This window comes from Varanus komodoensis, unplaced genomic scaffold (assembly GCF_004798865.1).
Source record: "Varanus komodoensis strain SLA01 unplaced genomic scaffold, ASM479886v1 scaffold22, whole genome shotgun sequence".
Classification (NCBI taxonomy): domain Eukaryota; kingdom Metazoa; phylum Chordata; class Lepidosauria; order Squamata; family Varanidae; genus Varanus; species Varanus komodoensis.
Window position 1 is genome coordinate 16,059,317 of NW_025335606.1, and position 20,097 is coordinate 16,079,413.

The 20,097-nt window shown below is 41.1% G+C and overlaps 1 protein-coding gene across 1 annotated transcript in view; it reads left to right on the forward strand.

Moving 5' to 3' along the window:
• The window catches only part of EGFLAM (EGF like, fibronectin type III and laminin G domains), a 123,568-nt gene that overhangs the window by 17,957 nt on the left and 85,514 nt on the right, over window positions 1–20,097 (forward strand). Inside the window, exon 2 of the mRNA XM_044431340.1 lies at window positions 17,359–17,468. Coding sequence (XP_044287275.1) covers window positions 17,359–17,468 — 110 coding nt within the window. The remainder of the gene's footprint in view (window positions 1–17,358; window positions 17,469–20,097) is intronic.

A 20,097-nucleotide genomic window follows, 5' to 3' on the forward strand; every position in this document is an offset into this window, starting at 1 on the left:
CTGATAACCACGATGGGGTGGTTATCAGGGATGTTAAGCTCTTTCTTGTATAGTTCTTCTGTGTAATCTTGCCACCTCTTCTTAATCTCTTCTGCCTCTGTGAGGTCCCTGCCATTTTGGTCCTTTATCATGCCCATCTTTGCATGAAACGTTCCCTTCATATCTCCAATTTTCTTGAAGAGCTCTCTGGTCCTCCCTATTCTATTGTTTTCTTCTATTTCTTTGCACTGTTCATTGAAGAAGGCATTCTTATCTCTTCTAGCTATTCTCTGGAATTCTGCATCCAATTGGGTGTATCTTTCTCTTTTTCCCTTGCCTTTCGCTTCCCTTCTTTCCTCAGCTATTTGTAAAGCTTCCTCAGACAGCCATTTTGCTTTCTTGCATTTCTTTTTCTTTGGGATGATTTCAGTTGCTACCTCTTGTACAATGTTGCAAACCTCTATCCATAGTTCTTCAGGCACTCTGTCTATCAGATCTAATTCCTTAAATCTGTTTGTCACCTCTACTGTATATTCATCAGGAATATGATTTAGGTCATACCTGAGTGGCCTAGTGCTTTTCCCTACTATCTTCAATTTAAGCCTAAATTTTGCAACAAGAAGCTCATGATCTGAGCCACAGTCAACTCCTGGTCTAGTTTTTACTGATTGTATAGATCTTCTCTATCTTTGGCTGCAGAGCACATAGTCAATCTGATTTCTGTGTTGACCGTCTGGTGATGTCCATGTGTAGAGTCGTCTCTTGCGTTATTGGAAAAGAGTGTTTGCTATGACCATTGTATTCTCTTGACAAAATTCTACCAGCCTATGCCCTGCTTCATTTTGTACTCCAAGGCCAAACTTGCCTGTTATTCCAGTTAGCTTTTGGCTTCCTACTGTAGCATTCCAATCCCCCATGATGATAAGGACATCATTTTTTGGTGTTAATTCTAGAAGGTGTTGTAGGCCTTCATAGAACAGGTCAACTTCAGCCTCTTCAGCACCAGTGGTTGGGGCATAGACTTGGACTATTGTGATATTGAATGGTTTTCCTTGGATTCGAACTGAGATCATTCTGTCATTTTGGAGATTGTATCCCCGTACTACTTTTCCTACTCTTTTATTTACTATGAAGGCTACTCCATTTTTTCTGACGGATTCTTGCTCGCAGTAGTATACCTGTTGGTCGTCTGAATTAAATTCACCCTTCCTGTCCATTTTAGTTCACTAAGTTCCATTCACCATTTTAGTTCCTAAGATGTAGATGTTCAGTCTTGTCATCTCTTGTTTGACCACATCCAGCTTGCCTTGATTCAAGGATCTTACATTCCAGGTTCCTATGGAGTATAGATCTTTACAGCATTGGACTCTCCTTTCACCACCAGATACATTGGCAACTGAGTGTCCTTTCGGCTTTGACCACTTCATTCTTTCTGGTGCTACTAGTATTAGCCCTCTGCTCTTCCGCAATAGCATATTGGACACCTTCTGAACTGAGGGGCTCATCTTCCAGTGTCATATCTTTTTGCCTTTTGGTACTGTCCACTTTTAGATATGTTCAAAGTATTTGGCTTTAGCCTTTGCTTACAGAAGGGATCCCAGAAAGTTCTTATATAGCTTCTCAGCTCTGTAGGCCACACAGCTGAAGGCTAGCTCCTGATTGCAGTTCCACAGGCCACTTTCTCACTTGATTTGTGTACCAATGTGTGTGCATTCTGTGCCATCAAGTCATCTATGACTTATGGTGACTCTGAACGGAAGCCCTCCAAAATGCTGTGTGCATGACAGCACTTCCAAGTTCAAGGCTATGTCTTATTTTACGGATTCAATCCATCTCATATTTGGTCTTCCAGGTTATCTTCTGCCTGTGTCTTTCCCTAATGTGATTGCCTTCTCCAGTAAGTCTTGCTTTCACATGATGTGTCTGAAGAATGACAGCCTCAGTTTTGTTATTTTTGCTTCTAGGGGAAGCTCTGACTTATTTGAAATCCTCCATTCTTTTCTGGGAAGAAAAATTGGGGTGGGGGCATATCATTGGAATTCTCCATAGGAAGGAGAACATTAACAGAACAATCTATGGAATGTGCTTCCCAGAGAAGTCCGCCTGGCGCCGTCGTTATTTGCTTTCGGCGCCAGGCAAAGACCTTTTTATTTAAGCGTCATTTTAATTGTTAACAATATTTGCTTATTTATCTGGCCAGGGCGACTTCTTTTATATTGTTATTTATTTTATATTGTTAATTTTATGTTGTTATTTTTTATTGTATTTTATTTCGTGTTGTGAGCCGCCCCGAGGCTTCGGCAAGGGGCGGCATAGAAATGTTTCAATAAATAAATAAATAAATAAATAACAGTTTCTCAGGGTTGGGAGTCACTATTAGCAGGAGCAGTGAATTGACATATGTCCTTAATTTTTCATGGGTTGGTGGTATTGTCTGTGGCCAGTGTAAGAGGCAGCAGTAACAGCAGCAGTGCTGGCAGCTTGGTCACCATTTTGCATCCACCACGATGCCACAGTCCTAGCATCATACTGGAGCATGGTGTGGAGAAAATGGCAGTTACCTCCCTCTCCAAATAGTGGAGAATTTTGCAGAAAATTCTGCTGAAATGCCTTCTATTTTAGTGGGATAGAGGGGGAAAATACCTGAAATTTTCTCATAGAAGTCTCTCTTGGGAAGTGTTGCTCAGTTCTAGCTCTCATGGTGAGAAGATAATCCTCCAAAAAATGGAAACAATCATAGGACTGATTACCTTGGAGAGAAACTGGTCCCAGGTCATGGGGAAAAACCGGACTAACATTTTCCCAAGCAGGTTTCTGGGTCCAGTTTAAATCACCTTGGAAAAGGTTCGTGCAGAAGAATTGGTGTTTCTGACCTAAGAGCTACGCTTTAGCCGCTCACCTGTCATAATACTGTATACCATAGTGCAGGCTTTCCTAACCAGATGTTCCTCAGATGGTGAAGTGCTGAAGTGGTTAGAGCAGACTGCACCACTTCAAACAGGCTACAGGTGAAAGATTTGAAAGCTCCTACATTTTAAACAACAACAGCCATTCTATCTCCAGATAGGAAACTAGGACAGCAAGCAGAAAGGTTCTTTTTCACCCCTTTGCCAACTGTGCTGCTTTTCTATTTATAGGGAATCTTAGCATAGCATAGTGAAAATGTACATGAGATCAGCCTCTCTATAGAGTTGGGCTCCCCAGTATGGTACCCGCACTGGTGGCACCAGTTCCCCAGTATCCCTGCAGTTCCTTCTTTTGGTGCCACCCCCCACTGGGCTCTCTTCTCCTAAGTTTTAGTTCTTAGGATTTTTTTTTAATCAAGAGAGGTTTTTAAAAAAACTGGGAGGTCGTTATGCTGCCGAGAAAAGTGCTGCAGTACAGCACCATCTTTATTTGGGTTCTCCTGTGGAAGTCATTTTCAACCTCTGCTCTCTTGCATGTTTTTTGTCTGTAGGTTTTTTTTTTAAATTGAGTACTTTAACATGCAGCCCTCCACTATCTGAAGTTTGATGTTACAAGTTGTGTGGATCAGACCATTAGCAATTAACAGGAACAAGGCATTCAGCAAACTTCACAATTGGAATGAGGCATTCAGCAAAAATGGTGCAACTGTTCTAGAAATTTTACAAATCACATTCATTTTCATCAGTTTTGTACATTTCCACTGCCTGGCTTTTTGCCTGACTTCTCCATGGATCTTAAAAAGTAGGGTTGGGAAAGACCACTCTGCAGAGGTCCCTGGAGAATGGCTTGAAGATGTGCTGCCAATTAGGTTTGACAGTGCTGTCCTAGCTGTGCTCCAGGGTGAACTTTCTTATGCCAAGAATTGCCTTGATTTAAAAGGGGGAATGGTGAATGGAGGAAAACCACAGGGTTTAAAGGTGACAGCACTTGGTAGCTCCAACCTTAAAAAGAGGATATGAAATATGCAGTAGGTGTTCTATGGAAAGTCTTCATTCCCAAACTAAGAATAGGTGAGAAAATGGTCTTTGCTTTTGAAAATGTTCAAGAATGGGCACGAGTGTATTCTCCTGAAGCTTCAGAAATTAGGGTTTCCAGATAGCACTTACCAACCTGTTTGGGAATGCTGGGTGTTGCAGAACAATGCATCTATAGGCACTGGATTGTCGAAGGTAGGGCTAGAAGAATAGGGTGCTTTGCTATAGGTTCTTCATGGTTGCTTGTTGGTAATGTTTTAGACATTATTTTATTTCAAGAAAATAAAACCATAAAGAGGAAAAGATAGATTGGAATATATATGTTTCAACATATACTTATGAAATGAATATTTGAAAGTAGAGCTTTCTGAAAATTATACATATACTTCAACAAAGGCAGACCAAATATTCATATAAGTATCCATTTGCCAGTGGCATTTATATACCATCAGTTCAAATGTTGGAAGCAATGTTAGGTCCTCTCTCCATTACATTTATAGGAAGTAAGCATTTATTTACCTTTATAATGTTGTAATATCTGTCTTTGAGCTGTTAAACGGGTGGAGAATCCATTTGTGCTCCCTGCGCATTAACTTCTAGGAAGCAGGTAGATAATTTGAGAAGACGTGCACATCAGTAAATATTACCAAATGTTCCAATACAAGGTTTGCCAGTACAGTAACCTTGTAGAGTAACATATCTGGAGCAGTGGTGAAGCAACCTTCTGAAAGTGTGCCAAAAACCAGCTCCAAAGTATGAGATACTGTTATGCTATTTCCTACTATGGTACATCTGTCAGTATGATGTAAGGGTTAGATTATTGGACTGGGAATCATGAGATCTAAGTTTTAGTCCCCACTTACAGGTGACTTTGGGCCAGTCACTGACTCGCAATTGATTCGATTTCACAGCATTAAAGCAACCCCAGCTAGAATGGGCAATGGTCTTTGATGATTGGAATTCAAATATCGTGAAATCTAGCAGGCTACTGCTTAGAACCCCTTTAGAATCCCTGTTCTAAAGAAAGATGAGCTGAAAAGCCCACTGACTAGTAGAAAATGGATCCACCCAGAAACCAGGAAAGCCAGCTTCTGCATTCACAAGAAGTGTTCTGAACTTCAGGCAGTGCTCTAGAAATCATAAGTATGTTTTGCTGCAGAGGCTCCTTCTCTCATGGGAAGCCAGACTTTGTAATAAATTCAGCACCTCTAGCAGTGAGGGCTTCGTCTCTGTGAATTGCTGCTGTGGCAGGAGCATTTCATGCAGAATCCAAAGAGAGATGTAACATTTATGGTGTGGACTTGTTATATCGCTCAACATGTTAAAATGTAATTTTCTTTTCACTGTGGTGAAACTGTGGGCAAAAATTTTAATGACAACTTAATTAGAATTTGGTTGGCCCTGTGGGACTAGATAAAATTACTTTGTAGGCTGGATTTTGCCTTTGAGCTTCAAGCTAACCAGCCCTGGTATACAGAAAAAAACATAGAAACCCATAGTTTCTTACATGTGGGTAAATTATCTGCTACTTTAGTTAGGTATATGGTATGCTTTATAAAGCATTTGTCACAGGAACCCTGTGGCCTCCAAGACAGTGGAAAGAATTTGGATTCTTACATCTATGGTGAAAGACAGAGCTCCATCCGATCCATGTGCAGCTGCTTGGAGCCTGTGCAAAAAGAACTGGGGTGACTACTTGCTGACGTAGGGAAATCATCCTCTGAGAGGAGGTGGAGGGGATTCAAGGGACCCCAGGGGGGAATATATAAAGCATTCTGGTGACACTCCAGTCTCCTCTGCTTTCCTCTCCCTCTAAAGCACCTCAGCTAGATGGCCATGTAGCTGAAATCCAGCGACATGGAAATGGTCTATGCTGCTCCTCCTGTCCTGCACTGAATGCTTGTAAACTTCTGACTTCAGGGGCTTACAAGCATCAAGGTACAATTGATAAGACTGACCCATAAGGCTACAATCGCACACACACTTTCCTGCAGGGTAGCCACTTGGGAATGGCCAAAAAGGAGGGCTTGAAGCACAGAAAGGAGGACAAACAGGACACTTGCTTGCATAAATTCTCCATATGCTAACCTAGGAGCAAATAAAAACATTGTCACTATAATACACATAGAAACACACTACAGAAATGCAGCAGCAGGGTAAAAATGCTGTCATCTAACCCTCATATCACTATTCCAGATGTGATGATTTATGGCTAAATGTTTGGATTGTCATTGAAAAGATTTTCATTTGAGCAGAGATAATGTAATAAACAACTCTTGTATAGACTTGGTTCGACAAGGATTGATTCATACAAGCAATATGCCACTTAATATTGCAGCCACTAAGGGAGGAATACTTATGTGTGAATCAGTCCTAAACCAGTTGGTGTCAGAACCCTGAGTCCCTTAGCAGTGGAAGAGCTTCCTAAGTGTGTGGAATGAAGTCTTTTTCTCTAAGTGCCTTGTAACTGAACTTGCATGAAAAGGGCTTTATAGGAGTGGAGGCACTGAATGAAGAAATGCATTTCCTGTGATGAATTCATGTCAGTAAAATACTTGTCCATGGAGTCCTATATAGATACTTCTCATGCCTGTGAAGAACTCTTTCTGTCAGCCAGTAATCTTATATGAATCCCATCAGAAACTGGGGCTTTAAAGATGTATGTGTGTCTAGGGCAGACTCCACTGCTACTCTTGCCAGAGGCAACTCTGTCTAGATTTGAAAAACCAGTAGTACGGAGCTCAGAGACATGTTCCTTTGATAAATGATTTACCACTTCTCTCCATGAAACAGTATAAGAGATGAGCTTTTCTAAGGAGTACTGAACAGTTAAAAGGCTAGACTTTTGCCCCTCTTCACCAGTTTCAGCAGAACGGTTAGAACATTGGACCTGGACGGCCGTGTTCCAACCTCTGCTCATCCACAAAGCTTGCTGGCTGAACTTGGGCAAATAGCTGTCCCTCCGTGTTGGAACACTGATTAGCAAGGTTGCTGGGCTTTTCATGGCCCCACCATTTCAGCCTGTGGAGCAGATGGGGGTGGGGGCAACATGGCCTATCCATCAAAAATCATCTCCCAGCCCTGTGTTCCAGGGTGAAAGTAATACATGTGGTGCAAGGTGTGTGTTCCCTGGCTATGTTTTTATAGACACACACACACACGACGTTAGACTCATATTCACTAATCATGGGAGTGAGAATAAAACAGGAGGAGATGAGGACTTATTTTGCACATAGTTTGTTGACCTTGCAAGTGTTTAATTGATAGAATCTTCTTTCTTTATTTGATTATACCCCACCTGGGTATAATCTTTATTTGATTATACCCCACTTGATCAATAAGTGGCACTTTTGTAACACAGGGGTGCGAGACCTCTTTCAACCCAAATGGCAAATTCCATTTTGCAGAAGCCTTCAAGGACTGCATTCCAGTGGTGGGTGGGGCTGAAAGAAAAATGGGTGTGGCCAAAGGGAAAAGGGGCATGACCAAAGCAGCAGACTGCTTTAGCTTGAAACTCTTACTGTCATTAGCTAAACTTAAGGAGAGTCATTGAACAATGGGGAGAAAAAGTACAAGAGCTAGGAAACCATTCAATGATTGGTGGGTTAGGAGAAGCAGTGGGGACAGAGTCTAGGGTCCATGGGATTACTCCCTTGACTTTTTTAATGCTTAGAGCAACTTAAATAACATCATTCCAATGTTAAAACACATTTTTAAAATGATTATTCAGGCTAGTAATTATACACTGTTGGTAAATTGATGTACTGGAAAGAACAGTTATTTTTTCAATGAAGAAAAAATTGACTAAAATGGCCAATCTTATGGAAACTATGCAAACTTACTTGTGTATTTCCAGAAGATACACAATTCTGAAATGGATTTCAAGTTCTAATTATGCCTCATGAAAAAGGAAAAGTATCATTAAAATAGCTAGCGCCTGCTTGTGAGAAATTTCTTGCCATCTAATGTGCATTAGGAACACTAGGAAATCCGTAGATTGGTGTATATTTTCTCAAAATAGTAGAACCTGCACTGTGGATGATCAGTGAGTTGTTTTCAAATTCGGGAGACGACGACACAGCAGAAATATTGATCCAAGTGTCTTATAATAAAACAGAGCTGGCTTTGGATTGGCTCTTTCATCAAAACCATGCCTGAGGTGGTGCTAGTACTTATAATATCATTTTTAAAAAAGATTGGAGTGAGCTGTGTTAATTTAGCTGGTGTAACAGATAAAGCACAAGTAATTTCAAGCCATGGAATTTAGGTAGTTGAGTAGATATTCTGTCTTCTAGGCCTGCTATTTCAGTGCAATCATTAAGGCTATACACTAGGTGAATTTGAAACGGACCTTGGATTGCTCACACCTAGCCTTATGACATTTGAAGACTTCCATTAAACAACTTTTCAGATAATAGCAATATAATTAAAGGGCTTGGAAGCCCTGTGAAAGGTTAAAACATGTGCTGTCCATTTCATATTCCCCATTTTTTACCTGCACCAAGAATAAAATTATGCAATCATCTTTTAAAGTCACTTTTCACAGCTGTCTGGCTGCCATCACCTTTCTTTGTAATGGCAGTGTCTGGGAAACCTTTTCTTTTACTTATTCATTGGAGCTGAGCATACCTCAGAAAAAAGACCTCTTCTCTTCCTCTCAACTTTTTTTACACCTTGCCATCTTGGTTTTTTTGTCCTCCTCCTTTGTTTTATCCCTTTAACTTTTCTCACTACAAGAAAAGCATAACAAACTTTTATTGTGACAGAAGTGGAAGCCATTTCTGTTCATAGTATCATGAGTGAACTCATTACTACTCCCTCCCATGAAGTTAGGATCGGACTGCTTATAGATGCCCCCCCCCCCCGCATGATATGGTTATTGCTTTCTGGTGACTTTTGCCAATGTTTATGATGCTGACGGTGCAGAGACTCATCATATTGCCTTGGACCATGTGAAGGCCAGTCACTGTTTTAGGAATATGGAATGGCATGTAGGGTGATTTACAGCTCTGATGAGATGGATCTGAGAGGGCCTTTACTTCAATTCTACAAAGGTGTGTTGTGAAGCATGCGGAAATTGCCTGCTTCGACCCAAAAATGTTGCGGAGCAAAACAAAACAAACATAAAGAACTTTTGTGTGAGTTTTCTTAGTCCTCTTAGGAAACATGCCACCCTAGGCCTGGCTCATCAAGTCTTGATGCTCCAAACAAAGTGGCAGTGCTGTCGCCACTGCCTGCCTGCCTATCTACTCCGCCAGCCAGCCAGCCTACTTGTTCGGCCAGCCAAAGGGCCTGACTGCTCATTGCTGTTCACCTGGCCACTTCCACCTTGTGCTCCAGCTTCTGTGAGAGATCAGCCTAGCCATTGCAAGAGATCAGCTGACCCAGCTATGGAACAAAACAAGAGTGGCTTGAGCATAGAGTAGCAAAAATGGCTGGCCAAGCAAGTGAATGAGGCGCTAGGCTGAGATGATAGTATGTGGGGCAGGAGAGGCCACTTGTGGTTAAGGAGGCAGTGCAGGAGAAGATAGCATCCTTCAAACAATGGAAGTTTTGCCCAAGTGGAAAAACAAAACAAAATAAAACAGAAGAGACTGCAAGCTTGCACAAGGGAGATGTAAGCAGGCATCAGATGCGTAAGGAAACAGTAAAGAGATGTAACTGTGGAGTCCTGCAGGTTACTGTATGAGGACCAGTGCTTTATTACCTATTCATAAATGACCTGGAATTAGGAGTCAGTAGTGAAGTGGTCATGTTTGCTGATGTCACTAAACTATTCAAGTTGGTTTGACCAAGAGGGATTTTGAGTTGCTTCAAAACGATCTCTCCAAGCTGGGAGAATGGACATCAAAATGGCAAAAGCAGTTCAGTGTAAGCAAGTGTAAAGTAATGCATATTGGGACAAAAAAAATCTCAACTTTAAGTATGAACTGATGGGATCTGAACTTAGCAGTGACTGAGCAAGAAAGGGATCTTGGCGTAGTGGTGGGCAGCTCGATGTTGACCCAATGCACAGTTGCTGTGAAGAAGGCAAACTCCATGCTATGTATAATAAGGGTGTAGAAAAGAAAATAGAACTGGCAAAATCCTACTTCCCTTATACAAATATTTGGTTTGACCACACTAGGAATACCATGCTCAGTTCTGTCACCTGAAAAACAACATTGTTGAATGTAAAAAGGCACAGAGAAGGGGAATAAAGATGATTGGGAAGCTGGAGCAGTTCCACTGTGGGAACAAACTATGAGAGTGGGGACTATTCAACTTAAAAAAGGCAAGGAAGGGGAGACATGATAGGGATGTTCAAAACAATGCATGGTGCTGAAAAAGAGGAGGAGACGTTTACTCTTTACTTAAACCTGGTGTCATCCCATGAAGTTGGTTGGCGGGAGGTCTAGGACAGATAAAAGGAAATATTTCTTCACACAGCAGATAGCAAAACTAAGGAACTGTGAAATTCATTGCCGTGCGAAGTGGGGATGGCTGCCGATCTGGATGCCTTTCAAAAGGGATTGGACAGATTAATGAGGGAGGAGGCTGCCAGTGGCTACAAGCCTTGCTGGCTGTGTGCTACCATCTTTATCAGAGTCTGAGGTTGGGGATAGCAAATGATGCAAGTGTCCCTGTTGTAGGTACACCCAGGAATGATCTTTTTCAAGGCCACATTGAAAACTTTAGAAGAGTCTTCAATTTAAAAAGCCATTTGAGCAAACTGGAATGACAAAGTTGTTTTTTCCAATGCTGCAGATCACTTTCATACCTGTAAGTGCCCCTCCCACAAATTTTTCCTCAGTAACCCCCCCCCATGGTCAAATAAATTATTTAGAAATCCCAAATGTCATCTTTCTACTTCCTTTCTCTAACTTCTTGACATGTTGTTGCTGATCAATACTGGTGAGTATTTGTGTGGTGTTAAATTTTGTGTTTAGCTGCAGATCAAATGTTTGTGGAAATGACAAGAGCAAACCTGATGGAAGCTTGTCTCACATTTTATAAACTGACCTTTAAGATAACTTCATTTCACCTGGCATTTTTGTTAGAATTGGTTGAAAAGCCCTCTTTTTGCAGCTTTTCACCTCCATCACAACAGATAAGGTCAGCAAAATCATTAGGTTGCAAAAACTAAGAGTTGGCGTCTGTGTGTTGGTACCAAGTTCTTTTGTCAGGACGATTGTTATCCATTCTTTTTGAAAGGGCTTTACTGAATGTATTTTCAAGCTATCATGTATTTGACTGTTTTAGGGTACAATCCTATGCATGCTTAGACAGAGAAAATGACCTACAATTTTCCACCATTCTCAGTCAGCATTTGTTTGTTGGCCTGAGCTATGCATTGCAGCTGGTTTTTGATGAAATTCTCAATAGTCGCTCACCCAGTGGAGATAACAAGTTTATTTTGAGAACTTATCCCATAAGGCTGTTTTCCAGAGCCATTTATATCATCATGGCCCTTTGGATCAGGTGACCATGCAGATAGTTCACTATTTGATGGGCTGTGAGAGGACAGTCCTTTATGTGAGACACCCCTCTTTGAAGGGTTGTCATGTCCACATGTGGCTTAAAGATACTGAAAGAGGTCTTGATGTTGCCTGTCAACAGCAGCTATAGTAGCCACACAGGCCAGCTTTTTCCACTATGGAGAGATCTAGTGCATTTTTATATGAATTATTGTAATTATTTCATACTTGCATATCTACATACATTTCCAACGGCAGCCTAGATATGAAGCCCCCAGAATTTTTGGACCCATGGGCACCACCACAAAATGCCCAGTCACTGGATCACCACTTTGGTGTCTCCTGGTTACATCTCTATTTCTTAAGCTGCATCTCATTTGCATATATACTTATAAATAAGGATATGAAAATTTTATTCAGATATATGTGTTTTGGTGATATATTTCCTCTTTTTCTGACTATGCATTCAAAAAGCCATGAAGTGGCTTTTTCAATACAAAATATTGCCAACATTGGTGGAGCTTACAACATTCTTGTAATGAATATAACCACACTGACCATGGGGGACTAACCCTAACCCTGTAGGCATCTCCTGTGGCAGTTATGAAGTGCAGTCAATGTATTTCCTGAGAGTACCCAATCTTTAAAAAAGTTTTTTTTATTTTTTTGTAAAAGTACAAACATGGATTTGTATGCTCTCCATACAGTTTTCTAGCAACCTACATAGGCTTCAACAAAAGTGGAGCAAATATCCAAATAAATAGTGATTTAAAGTTGGTGTCTATATGTCACCCATTCTTATATTGAAAGCATTGTAATCTTCTCAATCCATTTCAGTAAGGGGTAAGTATTTTTTTTTTTTGTTCTGGTTTTGTAGTATCAGTCCTTTAGCTCTTAAAAGGGCATAGAAAATCCATTTTCCTTCCAATCTACACATTTCCATGAAGCAGGTTAATAATGTAAAAAAGTACGTACATCAGTGAATATTGGAAACTGTTCCCATACAGAATTTATCTGTGTAATAACTTTGTCCCAAAAAGAAGCAACTACCAAACATTGCCAAAATATATGCTTAGAATAAACTTTAGCTGTATTGTAAAGTTAGCAATTACCAGAATTAGATAATTCTTTATTAAAAAGGCAAAAAAAAAAAATCTGCTGAGTAAGACACAGCCAGAGATGTGACAGGTAGACACCAAAGCAGTGTTCTGTTGATAAGATATTTGGTGGTGATGCTCACAGCAGTTTCTCAAATTCCTAGTTGTACCCATGGGTCTAAAACAGTTGGAGCTTCTTGACCTAGGTTGACCATAGACATGTCCCATGAAGCCACTTTGGATTAGTTAAGAAAAGGGGCATAGCTCCATGGAAGGGCATGTGCAAAGCATGAAGAAACTCTCAGGATCTTCAGCATCCCCACAGAAGGTCAGGAAGCTCTCTATCTGATGCCCCACACAGTCAGTGCAGACAAGGCTATGCTACATGAAACGATCATTTAACTTGTCAAAGGAAGCTCTCCATGTCTGTTAACAATACAGTTAAGTTCTTAAAAAATGAATTTTACTTCCTCTACAAACATGACTTTTTCCTCAGTTCATATGGGTTTGACAGTCATACTATTTCTAGGATGAAAGAAGTTCCCCTCAATGGGACTATTGTGCTTTCTGAAAGTGGTCTGAAAGTGATATAGATTGTAAAATAAAAGAAGTGAAACCTGGGCAGTATCCTGTTCAACACCACCACTAACATAAACGGCACTTTAGGAGAGCACCAGTGAAAGACCAATTACATTATCTGGCGTGAAGTGTTTTTCGGGAAAACCTGTTATGCCATCAAATGCTATTGACATTGTGTTGAAGGTCATTTGTATCATCTTAACTTTATTTAATGAGTGGTAGTATCAAACAGGCCTAGAAATATAGGCAGTCACCTGTAATAAGTAATCATTCAGAAAACCAGACAGAGAAAGAAGCTCTAGTGTATTGGAAGAGAGTTCTCTGTTAGTCTAATGTTAATTTGCCACAGACACGTGTGCTAGGAAACAACATTTTTAGTCAGTGACTAACTTTGCATATGTATTTACAAGACAGAAATAAAGCAAATGTGCACTTGGATGGAAGTGTCTCTTAAACATGTGGTATGAACAGCAGTAAGTTTCCATTTAGCTAGGAAATGAAGGAAAAGCTCCGTTACTTCTCCATTGGCTGAGTATATAAAAAAATGATTTTTCTGATGTGGCACAGCATAGTCATTATTTCTTTGATGATTTTGCCAAGGGTAACTCGCAATTAATGAAGAAGGTCTATTACCTTCAACAACAAAGGTGCCCTATGATAAAATAATTGAAGATCAGAGGTAAGCATCAATGGCAGTTACTAAATAATCACCAGTGGGAAATGTATTGAACCAAAGTGTAACTTGAAGTATGAGGCAAGCAACTCCTGTAACTGTAACTGATATGGGGGAGGGGAAGCAAAGGATTTCTTGAAGTTTGCCAGAGCCATGCATGATCATGAAGTAAGTCTATGGGGAAAAAAAGAGAAAATATATTTTTTCCTAGGTCCCAAGGATTCCCATGAGACAGGGAAAGAAAACGTGCAGGGAGTGGGAATGGGCTTAGGGGCCTAGTCATGAAGGACCACCATCAGCGTAGTGCCCAGTCCTAAGGACCTCCTTACCATACCTAAAAACGTTGCGGTGCAGTTAGAAGGCCATATCAGAACAGTCCAGAAATTACCAAATATGTTAAAAGTTCTTAAAGACTAATAAAATAAAATGTATTTCACACAAAAACGTAATAAAAAGAACCCCATCCTTGTCAGTTATCATTGCATTACTTGGCCAGAACATTAGAAGGCAGGGACACATTTACTTGAGAAGCAAGAGAATGAAATATGTGTTCACAGTTTTCTTAAGCTCTTCGTAAGTAAAAGCATTAGAGACTTAGATTGTAATCCACTAACCATTTACCTGGTAGTAAGCCCTATTGAACCTAGTAGCACTTCCAAGTGGATATGCATATAGTACAGTCCTATGAGAGTACAATCCTATTTGCTTACCTGGGAGTAAGCCCCATTGGACTTAATGTGATTTTGAGTAAGTACACCCAGGATTTTAATGTCATGTAGTTGTGGGGCTTAGATCCTCTTCCTGTTCTCCAGGTGCTTTCTTCCAGTGAAAGAGTCTACGATCCCTTCTCACCAGTGTCAAAGTGCACCCCTCATACACCTCCCGTGAGAGCCAAAGACTCAGTCAAATGAGATTGCATCAGAAAAGACGCACTCCCTGTTCATGTTCACAATGGCAGGGCATGAACAAGCCTTTTTCATGTGGGACTTTGGCTCATGCAGGAGCAAGTCAGCAGATGTGTCTGTGCTCTGCTCTTCCTCAGTTCAAAACTTATGGCCCCTGTTAAAAATGTGTTCCTGGCAAGTGGCTTAAGGAGTGACTCAGGAAATCAGCCTGTCCATTTGGACATTCCTAAAATTCTCTGGGCTTGACTAAATGTAAGAGAAACGCCAAGATGGCTTCCTTGGAACAGGTTTGCTGTCTCGTGTCTTGGTGTGGCTAGTGGCCCATGACAGGACACACCTTTTTAGGGGTACGTCAGCAGTGAACCCAAACATTTTGAGCTGGATGGGATTCAGAATAAATAAAGGAGTTGGTGTGTTAATTTCTCACATATTCCCTACTTCCATCTTGCCACCATCAGCAGGCTACCAATGTCATTAGGCCGAGTGAGGCAGTGGCATGCAGCAGCACGGGATTCAAAGGGAGAACTGTGTAGCACAGGGCCTCCTCATGTGCCCCCATGAGCTAGCCTGTGACCTTCAGGTACGATGCAGGATGTTCTCCCATGGCCAGAGCTGGAGAAAGAACCATCTGTTAGTGCAATCCATTTTGGTACATGGAGTGGAAGGTGCTGCAGTCTTGTCCATCTTCTCAGGAATCAAAATGTCTTGCCAGTGTTCTGCCTGCGCCATCACCAGCTTCTTTTCCTTTAACATCTCTTTGTGCAGTATTTTGTATGCGAGGACTCAGCCTGCCTACTTGTTTGCTCATCAGATTGAATGTAACAGCCCTGTGTATAAAAACAACTGGGTAAAATCCATTTGTATGTCTTTCATTATTTGTGTAAATATCTAGATGACTAGTCTTAAATGGCAAATTTACTGTATTTACCCTTGTTGTATTGACATCCTGGAATTGTTAATTTTAAGACCTAATGTTGAGACACTCCTTCCTCAAATTCATCATATCGAACGTGGCCTTTTTAACCTGTATAGCGACTATTAATCTTTCAGTACATATTGTCATTATAGGCTCTAGCTTTCCATAGTCATAAAAAATCACAAAGAGGAGTGAAATGTATGAAAATGCCACCTTCAGAAAATCTGCTAATATTATCCAAAAGCTTTTGACTTCTGTTAGAATGTGCCCAGTGGTTTTGCACAGTGCAGAGGGAGCAAATTCACCTTAAATGAGATCATGTGACAACTTAGAGAGGTACCTGGACTGGCTGTTCTTTGGGGGGTTTCTTAGTTTAAAGGTTCTATTGATTCATGGCTCTTTCTTTACTTGACAGTGCTTAATGTCATGTCATCTATTTCCAACAAAACCCTCAGAGCTTAATTAAAAATAAAAATAAGGCATGTACTGTATTCACCTGAGAAACTCTGCCAGTCTTACCAAATCTCCTTTGACTTCTGTCGAAATTCATCAAATAATGTTTCTCTTAATCAGAAACCTTCAAATTTGTACTACATGTAGGTGAAATTTCTATGGCACTGTTGGTTCCTAAAATGAAAGCTGGATATGGTTATATCCCAAGCACAGGTCATGGAATATTCCATAGTTTAGGGATATTGGCTCAATTCAGTTTACATGATTGCTTTGTGCCTTCTTAGAGGCATCTATATTCAACCAAATGCCAGAGATACCTTGAAACAATAAGGATTGTTTCTTTTGATTCTGTAAAAAATGTAATATGAATCTTCTTCTGGAGTAAGTCTAATAACTTCAAGCAAAGGTGATTGTTAAGCCTATGGACAGACTAAGTCCACCAACCATTCTGGGCTCATCATAGTTTTGCACTTTTCCTCTTGAGCCATTGGTTTGTACCATTCAGTGCAGTAAGAATGCAAAACTTGAATTTCCAAAGTTTCTAAAGTAAGATTCAATGGGACTTTCTCCCAGATAAATATTTACAGAATTGCAGCCTAAGAGATATTCACCAGTGCATACCAGGTGAATATCAGCCCTGGTATTCACATATTCATATGCATATTCAACCCCCAGCTGAGGGCTGTCATAATATCCAGACCCAATCAGTGTGGGCTATATAAAATGGGTTAAATTAGGGGTTTTTTACCCCTCATGTAACCCACCATAACCAGGTTCAGATGACATGGCAGCCCTAGTTGAGGGGTATATATGTAAAATGCACTCGTGGTAGCTAACGGTGGTCTGTTTGATCATGTGAATGAGATCATTATGTTAAATACATACTGTACAATTCCAATTCTTTCTCCCTTTCATTCAGAAATATGTCTAGGACCTCAAACTCAGTTGGGACCACAGTACATGGGGAGATGAGGTTTAATTCTTTCTTCCCTGACTGCAGGTTCTCTGAACTTTGCCTTTGATATGACAGATAACAATGGTAAAAACAAAACTCCCACTGGCTGTGCAGCAGGCATGTTCAGGATTATGGCTAAGGAGGGAACGATTAAACCGCCCTCCACATAGAGTGGTCACAATCAAGTTTAAGTCACTTAAATTTGAATAAAAGTATCAGAGCATTTGAATAATGTGTACTTTGACCCTACATCCTTTTTAAAATTCAAACAACTCTTTCCTTAAAAAGGAGGTGCAAGTTTTAAAATCCTGGTTTTTTTTATTTACATTGCAAAAAAAGATTGTGTCTGGATGTGTCTGTTTCCTGTTTTTATATCTTATGCTTTGTCATTTCTTTGAAACAGACAGGCTGGGACCGCCTCTTGATATAACAGTGGATTCATTGAACTGCACAGCATTCAGTATTCAATGGAGAATGCCTCAACAGCATGCAAGTACCATCACAGGATATACGGTGAGTATTTATTACATTTTTACATTGCTTAATAGCTGAAACTCACTAGGCAGTTAATATAAATGCAACCATATACAATATAATATAAAACTTTTCAAAGTTTACAATGACAACATAAAACCAGAATGAAAACCTGGAGGTATTTAGAAATACAACAGAAGATTTCAAAACAAAAGAGAATGAAAGAGTTAAATAACTGGGAAAGTAAGGATGTCTAGCAGTGAAAAGATGAGAGTCTAGCACCAGATGAGCTTCTCTGGGAAGAATATTCCACAACCAGGGGGGCCTAAGGAAAAGGTCCCCTCTTTAATAGTCACCACCTCACTTTGTTTGGTGGGAGTACCTGAGGAAGGGCCTCTGAAGATGATCTTAGGGCCCTGAGAGGTATGAAAGGCCCCAAGCTGTTCAGGGCTTTGAAAGTTAATGCCAAGATTTTGAATTGAGCCTAGAAAGACTGGCAGCCAATGTGTTCATTACTTCATTTAATTTTATTTCATTACTATGCTGCCTGATAGCGAAAGTTCTCTAGAGGGTCCATAACAATGCATTAAAATGTGAATCATAATGCAAATAGAAACAGAATAAAACTATACAAAATTTAAGAAGAACATTAAGACTTCAAGTAGCTAAAACCAATTTATCAATACAGCTAGACCAGTGCAATGTATTTCCCATGCCAATTAGATGTTATTGAATGCCTCTGATAAAAGGTGTCAAAAGGATACCAGAGTTGGTGACAGGCAGGCTGTAGTGGGGAGATAACTGGGTAGCTGCCTCTTCCTTGTTGCCTCTCAGAGTAAGACCTGAGATGCTGAGTGTAGTTTGCATGTAGATTCAGGGAGGGACAGGCATTGTGAGGCCTTGTATGTTAGACCCAGCACCTTGGCCTCAGAAGGATATAGGCAGTCAAAGAAAGCCCTCCTGAACTGGTTTTATATGCTTCGACTGTCTGGTCCCAGTTATTAGTTTGGCTGCTGCATTCTGCACATGCTGTAGCTTCTGAACTGTCTTCAAAGCAAGTCCACATAGAGTGCTTTCAGTAATGTAATTTGGTGATCACCAGAGCATAGATTTCTGAAACTAGGCTATCCCTTCCAGACAGGGGCATAGCTGGGCCCCCAGCTGAAGCTGGTAGATGGCAGTTTATGCCACTGAGGCTGCCTGAGCCTTATCTAGCTTACCTGGGATCTTACAGCAAGGGTGGGGAATGTGTGGCCCCTCAGGTGTTATTGGACTATCAGTTGCAGTAGCCAATGGTGAGAGATAATGGAAACATAGAAACAGAGTGAGTCAGAAGGGGTCTCCCAGACCCCAGGCTCCAGGCGGCTCTGCTCATGACATGCCTACCATGTGCATGTCCAGCCTATCCTTGAGCACCCTCACCAGAGGGGCTTCAACCATCTCCTGTGGAAGCCCATTCCATACCCTAGGAGTCCTAACTATCAGGAAGTACTTCCTGGCATCCACCTTGAATCTTGGTTCCCTGAGCTTTGCTTCATTGGAATGTGTCCTGCCCTCATCCGCAGGGGACAGAAGGTCACAATCCATCTCTGTGTGACATTTCCTCACATACCTGTATGTTGCTAACAGGTCCCTTGGAGTCTTCTCAAAGCTGAAAAGACCCAGTTCCCACAATCTCTCCTCATATGGCTTACCCTGCAAACCAGCCACCATCCTTGTGGCCCTTAGTTGCACTGATTCCAACCTTGCTATATCTCTCCTGTAATGAGGGACCCAGAAATGAACACAATACTTCAGCTGCAGGCGATGCCACGTATTTCCTACCCCTGTCGTAGGGAAGGAAAAAGATGAAACTAACCCTGTCTTAAGTTGAGAAGTTAGGTGGAAGAAAGAATACTCTGTATGAAGAAATTGCTATGCCTGGATGGAGAAAATGCTGTCTCCAGACTAATATTTCATGGGTTCTGATAGTCAGATTCTGTTTCAGAGAATCTCTTAGGGGCCATAGGCCAGTGGCAGACAGGAATGAAGACAAAAGTAGCACCAAAGACAAGGGACAGGGCCAAATGCCCCTTATGGTAGCTCAGAGTTGTTATTGCTGTTACCTAGGCATTAGCAGAGGTATTTGGACCTTTTAGAGTGGGAAGAAAATTGTACGGAAGCTTGGAAACAATGAAACCATGAGTACTTTGGAGGAAATGAGGATGACCAGGTAAAGGGACGGGGCCTTCTGGGAACACCTGAATTCAGCCTCCAGGTTTGGGGATATATATACCCCAGTATTAAAGTATGAAACTCAACATTAAGAAAATTAAGATCATGGCATCCGGTCCTCTTACTTCCTGGCAAATAGATGGGGAAGAAATGGAGGTAGTGACAGATTTTATTTTCCTGGCTCCAAGATCACCGCAGACAGGGACTGAAGCCAAGAAATTAAAAGACGCTTGCTCCTTGGGAGGAAAGCTATGGCAAATCTAGACAGCATACTAAAAAGCAGAGACATCACCCTGCCAACAAAAGTGCGTATAGTCAAGGCTATGGTTTTCCCAGTTGCAATGTATGGCTGTGAAAGTTGGACCATAAGGAAGGCTGAGCGCCGAAGAATTGAGGCCTTTGAATTGTGGTGCTGGAGAAGACTCCTGCGAGTCCCTTGGACCGCAAGGCGATC